Genomic DNA, 7,570 nt, shown 5'->3' with positions numbered 1-7,570 from the left:
TATATAGCGCCAATAATTCCGCAGCGCTGTACAGAGGATGCATTCACATCAGTCCCTGCCCCATTGGAGCTTATGGTCTAAATTCCCTAATACACACACTAACAGACACAGACAGACTAGAGTCAATTTGATAGCAGCCAATTAACCTACTAGTATGTTTTTGGAGTGTGGGAGGAAACCGAAGCACCCGGAGGAAACCCACGCAAACAAGGGGAGAATATACAAACTCCACACAGATAAGACCATGGTCAGGAACTGAAGTGCTAACCACTAAGCCACCGCGCTGCCCAAAATACTTGTGTATACAGTAAAATGCATCAGACTTCTCTATGTTTCCTTATTATTTTAAACTGCCCATTCAGAGCTCTCGGTTTATAATGGGACCATCATTTGCAATTCACTTTTTGTTATTGTTTTTATGGGGTTCTACTGTATCAATATCAGCAATGGACATTGGAAGGACTTGCCTGCAAAAACAAACAAAAAACATTACGTTACAAAAAGTAAAATCCAAAGATTTTTTTTTTACAAAAACCTAAAAAATTCCTAAATGTCCATTGACAGCCAGTAAAATGGAAACTGTGATGGGCAGACTAAGTGATGTAGCCCCCCCACCCCCCCAGAACCCAAATCCTGATGCATTTAGATGTTAACAACATTAGTGGGGATTGGTTTCTATAACTGTTTGCATATAGGAATTGTGGAACTAGACTCGAAAAATTTAACACATATTATAATCCTTCCAGTAAGCGCTATGAGTAATATACGGACATAATTTATACAAACCCCACAACTCTGAAAACAGACGATTCTGAGTGCTATATACTTAGAGCAGAGGAAATCCTATGATAATCGAAATAATGTTTTTCTTTTACAAGTGTATTACGCACAGGAGACTGAAAAGCTGTAACTTGCATGGCTTCTTACGGTAATATAGTTATTGATCCAAGTCAATGACTCAGCATGGGAGGAGTTTTACAAAAATGTTGCAACGTACACTTTTGTGATAACCAAACCAGCTAATTATATATTCAGGTTTTGTTCCACTTTAAAAAGAAGTCTTTTATCAACTTGGTGATATATTAGTGGCTCGGATATCTCTTTAGGATAATGAGAGTCCTATGTTCCGGTTAGGAGTGTGTGAGATATATATAACAGCTACACAGTGGTTATGGACATTTTGTTTCAATGCATTAATACAACTACTCGGGAAAGCTTTTATTCAAACTAGTTAGAATTTCAATAATTAAAATTAATTACATCTACAGAGAAATTCTCCAGACAATTTAAACGGAGTATGTGGAACACACGCTGCTAATTATACATTCAGAAAGTTTAATTGCGTTGTGTAAACACATTACAGGTAATTAGGAAAAATGGATAATACTTTCAATTTTCTCATCATCGCAATACGTGGGTAACGGCTGGCAGAGCGTGCTGGGAAGTGTAGTTCAACAACGGCCACGACAGGTGTAGGCAACTTGTAGCTCTCCAGCTGTTCTGGCTGGCAGGGCATTCTGGAAGTTGTAGTTCCACAACATCTGGAGCGTCACAGGTTGCTTGAACTTCCTAGAGCCACAGATGGGCGATTTATACAGTAGACTATAATTTGCCAATAAGACAAATAACACTGACAAAATATAGCACAAAGACGGGAATGAAGCCATCATGAATTAGTTTCCTTATTTATATGAGAGGTGGAACCTCAGAGTTATCAGTGAAATCTCCATCATCCTTCTCTGCGAGTTTCGGTTTGGCGTTCTGCAACTGAAGTGGTCCGCGGACCCCGACTGTCTTTTCCTGGATGATATTTGCCACGTCGGGAAATGAATAGGCTTTTGGATCCACTTCCAGTTTTTCTATTCCTTTTGAACTGCTGAAAATAAATCAGTGTCTGGAATGAGTAAGGGCTACGCCAGTTAATGACACTTACTGTAAAGAAAATAGAGCATGACTTAAAGTAATTGATGAGTCTGTATGCTGTGCTTACAGTAAAAATTACATTCACCTCCCAAATATTAGATATCTATGTGATTGTAAATCATAATAAAGGAGAATAATAATAATAATAATAATAATAATAATAATAATAAATACAATAACAAAAGTAATAATAATAACACAATGTAATAAAGAAGTAAAGAGATCTATCCTTTTCAAAATATATCTCTCGCTACAACTAGTAAAACCGCAGAGCCCATTTCCACTGCCACCATTACCACGTTACCCGACACCTGACAAAACCCTGACACTTCCAATCTCCAGGCTGTAGCGCTTGGTGAATCGTGAAAATGAGGGTGGCGGAAACTGGCCGTTAAGATCAACTGTAAAATACAAGTCCCCTCTTTCAAATGACGGTATCAGTGTTTATTTATCGCCTACCAATCGTTTCTGATTATCCAATAGGCTGCCCAGTCTGCAGCCTAGGGTGCGAGGCTTTTGGAGGGAACAACATTTTTGAGGGTGCAAAACTGTGACAGAGAGAACATAAAGGAAACATGAATGAAAATGAAGTAAGGTTTTAATATTAACGTATTCTCAATGTAAAGGCTGAAGACAATGGGCCTGAGTCATTAAGGCAAAAAAGGAGTAAACGTTCTCTGGGACAAACCATGTTACAATGCAAGGGGTGCAAATTAGTTTATTATTTTGCACATAAGTTAAATACCGGCTGTTTTTTCATCTAACACACAAATACTTAATAGTTTTATTATTACACTGAAATGTAAAGATGATCTAGGACATGCCCTACCCCAGTGGTCAGGGAACAGGGGTAAATTACCCCAAATGGGGTAAAAATGAAATTCCTGGGGGTAATGCTGCCGATTCACATGCTGTCAGTTGGATTGTAGACCCCTTTAAATGTGAAATTGCTGTTGTACCAGAAGAGCCTCAAGGGTTGGCAGAGGCACTTCCTGAGCTTCGATGCAATAATGAAGCACGTATTGCATTTGAAAACAAAGCAGATCTGTCATATTTTTGGATGTCAACAGCTGTAAAGGCATCAAAATTGCACATGAGGAGGCAGTCAAAAAGTTGCTGCCTTTTGCAACAACCTACCTTTGCGAACAATAATGAAAACAAAGCAGAGAAATTGATTGGACGCTGAAGACTGTATCCAAATTGCTCTGACGTCAAAATGCCCCAATATTGATGTTCTGAAAACTGAAGCAACATCATTTCTCCAAAACCTGTTGAAGCTTTCAAAGAAATTTTGAATAGATTCAATAAAATGTTGAATTCCAATAATTAATAATATATGATTTCCTTCCTTTCAAATCCAGGGGGTAACGTCGGCGCATCTAAATATATTTGGGGGTAAAAGGTAAAAAAGTTCCATGACCCCTGCCCTACCCCAACTATAAATCTGTCCCCACATTTGAAATTTACCTCCCTCTCCAGTGCAACATGGTTTTGCCCAGGTGCACATGTTATTCCTTTTTTATGCGTTGCTCTCCTTAATGACTCAGGCCCTATGAGTCATCCTTGGGCGGATGTTTAAAGCGTGTAGGAGAGACAAAGATGGCAACAGGTGCAGACATGACAGCACTCTCCGCATGTTTATAACTGAAAATGTTGTACTGTATGAAACTAATTGTGTTACCTCGATTAAAGTAGTAAATCTACAAATACATTTTGTTATTGTATTAATTTAGGGATAGACAGTAACACTGAATTGAAAAGACACAAATTACCTAACCCTGTACTGCAAACAGGAGTGAATTATACCACGTAATATTACCTGGATGTTATTACAAATGAGTTGCTCGCTAAATGCTACTATATATCTGCAAATGTCAGTTCTACATCTTATGTCAATGAAACGGATGACTATATAAAGTATCCTGTTTATAACTCTGTAGAGTGTGCTCTGAATATGTCAAAGAGCATTTCAATTATTTGGATTTTTAGGTTTTGTTTCAGCATCACCCCTATAACACCATGACAGCCTTTAGTCAGCAAAGAGTAGAACGAATCTGTGGCTCCCAGCCCTGTAAGCTGGGAGTCCACGGCACACAGCCACTGGGTAGCTGAAGATGACATCTGGCATCTCCTGACTAATCTCGGTAATAATGGGTGACCTCACTGTTCTACTTGTAAGAGTGATGAAAGGACACAACAAAATATACGCGTAGGTGGAAACCTTTTCTAATCCATCACAACCTCTATGCCCTAAGTACAGTACTACTGGCATTAATAACAGCTGATTCATGTCAAGCAACAGGTCTCTACTTTTGTCAGTTCGGGAGGAAGCTGAACTTGTAATTTTTGGGAATGAACATTTCCTTGCAGAGGTGCAGGCTGTGGTGTAGTTATTATAATTGTGAAATGAATGAGTAATAAGGTGATTATGCGGAGTCATGATCTTGGCGAGCCGCGCCAGTCATGCAAATAAACGTGAAGTGTTGTGTGTGCCTCAGTCCCGTTGGGATAATTACCAAGACATTATTAATAACAAAGAACCAGGCTTTAGATTCAGCCTTGGGAGAACACACTGTAATGGTAAACTAACATTCATAGAGGATGTAATATAAAAACAGGGGTATAAATCACAAATATTCACACTCGATTAGCCGTGTTTTGTATTGACACAGCATAAACCATCAAAGGCATTTGATCTGTACCTAGATACAACAGGCCCCCATTGCCTACTAAACAGAAAGTGCAACAGTTTCACCTACAGATCATCTGTCTGACATTTATAGGGTTTACAGGGTTATAACATTATAACAACAAACACATGCAGAGTTATAGAGAAACATGGTAAAGTAAACATAGCAATGATGAAAAGGTTGTATATAGAAAAACATGAAACTGTGCACAGCAGTATGTGTCACAATTATAAAACATATGAGACCCGTGCAATCTAGTTCAATGTATGTTCTGTAAGTATAGAGCAAAATATGAAGCCTTATGTCCACTATAATAGGAATTGTACTTGGGGTTGAATTTGTTACATTTATTTCATTTATTTAGTTTTTGTATGTACATATTTGTTTGTTACATGTATGCTTTTTTATTCAAGCTCAAGATGAAATGGGACACAGGTGCAGGATGTTTTGTTTTGTTTATTTTTTTTTTGTATATTCTCAAGTGAGAACAAGGGGGATAGATATTTATCTCCAGCAATCATGGGAACATGGGGACAAATTCATCCGTAGCTCTCCTCACAGTGATAACAAGGGTGGAGAGACACTAATAACCCAGCACTCCTCACAAAGATTGCAAGGGTGGAGAGACACTAATAACCCAGCACTTCCCACAGTGATAGCAAGGGTGGAGAGACACTAATAACCCAGCACTCCTCACAGTGATAGCAAGGGTGGAGAGACAGTAATTCCACAGCACTCCTCACAGTGATAACAAGGGTGGAGAGACAGTAATTCCCAAGCACTCCTCACAGTGATAACAAGGGTGGAGAGACAGTAATTCTCAAGCACTCCTCACAGTGGGAACAAGGTTGGAGAGACAGTAAATCCCCAGCTCTCCTCACAGTGATAACAAGGGTGGAGAGACAGTAATTCCCAAGCACTCCTCACAGTGATAACAAGGGTGGAGAGACAGTAATTCTCAAGCAATCCTCCCAGTGATAACAAGGGTGGAGAGACAGTAAATCCCCAGCACTCCTCACAGTGATAACAAGGGTGGAAAGACAGTAACTCCCCAGCACTCCTCACCTCACAGTGATAACAAGGGTGGAGAGACAGTAATACCCCAGCACTCCTCACAGTTTGAACGCGGGTCGATAGACAGTAAATCCCCAGCACTCCTCACAGTGGGAACCAGGGTGGACACAACATCCAAACAATACTCCGAAGGCTCTAACTAGAGGGGACAGTGTCCCAAAGTGTAAAATACCTTTATTCTACTCAGAGCTCCACCTTAAAGGACTGTACAGAGAATCTGCTGTTTAGTGCAATTCTGTAGACTATTCTCATAACTTCATGTACCAGTAGTCACTGTAGCTCGGAGGGTGACCATGGATCATGACCTGCTTCTCAAAGTGCACTTGTATTAACTCTTCCTCTCCCACTTCCAGACGTGTTTCCCTGATGTTGTCACTGTCTGTCCCTATGTTAGAACCAGTTTGAATATCACAGAGCTGACACGCAGGAGACCAGCGCAGCCACATGAACTCCAGAGACTAAATGAACACAGAATCAATAATCCTGGGACTGCTCATACATCATTTATCTGCTGCTTAATTCTACTTAATTGCAAATTTGCACGGATGCCTTGAGATAGAAACTAAACAGCTGGAGGACTGAATCAAACTCGTAATTAGTGGGGGGAAAACACATTAGAAGTTTATTATGGAAATTACTTTTTAGGAAGACTTGCTTTAGCCATTAAATCTCTTCTGGCTGCTTCTACCCTTTGGAATGAATAGTAAATTTGGCTTGTTTTTCGGTTCAGGGAATGTAAAAATTTGGAAATAACTTGCGGGTGGTGCAGGGTTTAGCAGAACCTGTCAGGTGTCAATCATTGCGCATGCCTAGAGATGATATAGACCATAAATTAACATTCCTGTGATTAAAATATAATACAATACTTGCCTACCCTTCCAAAATGATGGTGAGACTTCTGAATCTCAGGTACCTCTCTCAGATCCCCAGGAGTTGGCTCTCTCTCCGCATCTCACCCGCTGCCTAGTGAACTGGGTGGGAAAGTGGCCCCAAAGATGCAATTCTCTGTGAATTGCATCATTTTGGCTCCGCCATCAGCAACGACATGTTGCAATCGTGTAATCTCTTTACGGGGTGGAGCCAAGGCAACGCAACTTGGTGCAGAATATCACACACAGTGGCCTATTTAACAAGTCTGAAATCAGTGAAAACAGCTTTTTTATCTCATGGTGTAGGCAAATTTAGCTATAGGGGCTATGTAAGAAAAGCCTAACGCAGCGATCTCAGATCACAGAGACAGCCTTTTACTGATGTGCTATCCCAGCACATGGTTAAACCATCGATGTGAATGGCAGCAATAAGAAGTGTTACTTAAGGCAGCAAACATGCAAATATTGTTAAACAGGCCCCAAAGAGTCAGCTCAGACAGACCAGAGAAATGTGGAACAGGAATGTGCAATAATAGCATTATAATCGCTGGTTCTGTGTGTGCTGCTTCACGCGGTCTCTGCAACAGCCTAGTGCTGGTATTATTTGCTGATAACTCTCCCCAACTTGATTATTGTCTGCGGGTGTCTAAGATGATTTACAAGAATTGTTATCAGACCATCAAATACTTCGGGACTGTTAAGTTGCTTTTTTGTTCATGGTTTAATTAAATGGAGAAAAAACAACACATTAGTTGGCTTCTCTTACGTACGGTGATAACGTGTGTGCTGTACCCGCTGGCTGATGGCTGCTCAGACACTGAGTGTATTCTGGCTTTCAGGGGGTAATATTTTCACCACTGAATTTCGGGCTCCTTCCTGTCAGTGCAGAGGCTCCGAAGTGCCAGAAGTACATCAGGAACAATCCCAAATTAAATCCACAAGAGCGCTCACATCCAAAGTATTTATCTAGTTATAATGAGAATTTCAAGTCTGTGGCTTATTGCTGGTGAATAC

The 7,570-nt window shown here is 40.2% G+C and overlaps 1 protein-coding gene across 2 annotated transcripts in view; it reads right to left on the bottom strand.

The window, feature by feature from the left end:
* Nucleotides 1-1,203: 1,203 nt before the first annotated feature.
* Nucleotides 1,204-7,570, bottom strand: part of DNAAF11 (dynein axonemal assembly factor 11) — a 61,152-nt gene continuing 54,785 nt past the window's right edge. Inside the window, exon 12 of one of the 2 annotated variants that reach the window (XM_075211694.1) lies at nt 1,204-1,876. In XM_075211694.1, coding sequence (XP_075067795.1) covers nt 1,687-1,876 — 190 coding nt within the window. In that variant the 3' untranslated portion in view covers nt 1,204-1,686. The remainder of the gene's footprint in view (nt 1,877-7,570) is intronic. The other variant, XM_075211696.1, reaches the window with a different exon arrangement.

The sequence above is a fragment of the Mixophyes fleayi genome, chromosome 5 (assembly GCF_038048845.1).
Source record: "Mixophyes fleayi isolate aMixFle1 chromosome 5, aMixFle1.hap1, whole genome shotgun sequence".
In the NCBI taxonomy this organism is placed as follows: Eukaryota; Metazoa; Chordata; class Amphibia; order Anura; family Limnodynastidae; genus Mixophyes; species Mixophyes fleayi.
The sequence above is the reverse complement of the archived record's forward strand: the minus strand, read 5'-3'. Positions and strand labels throughout refer to the sequence as shown.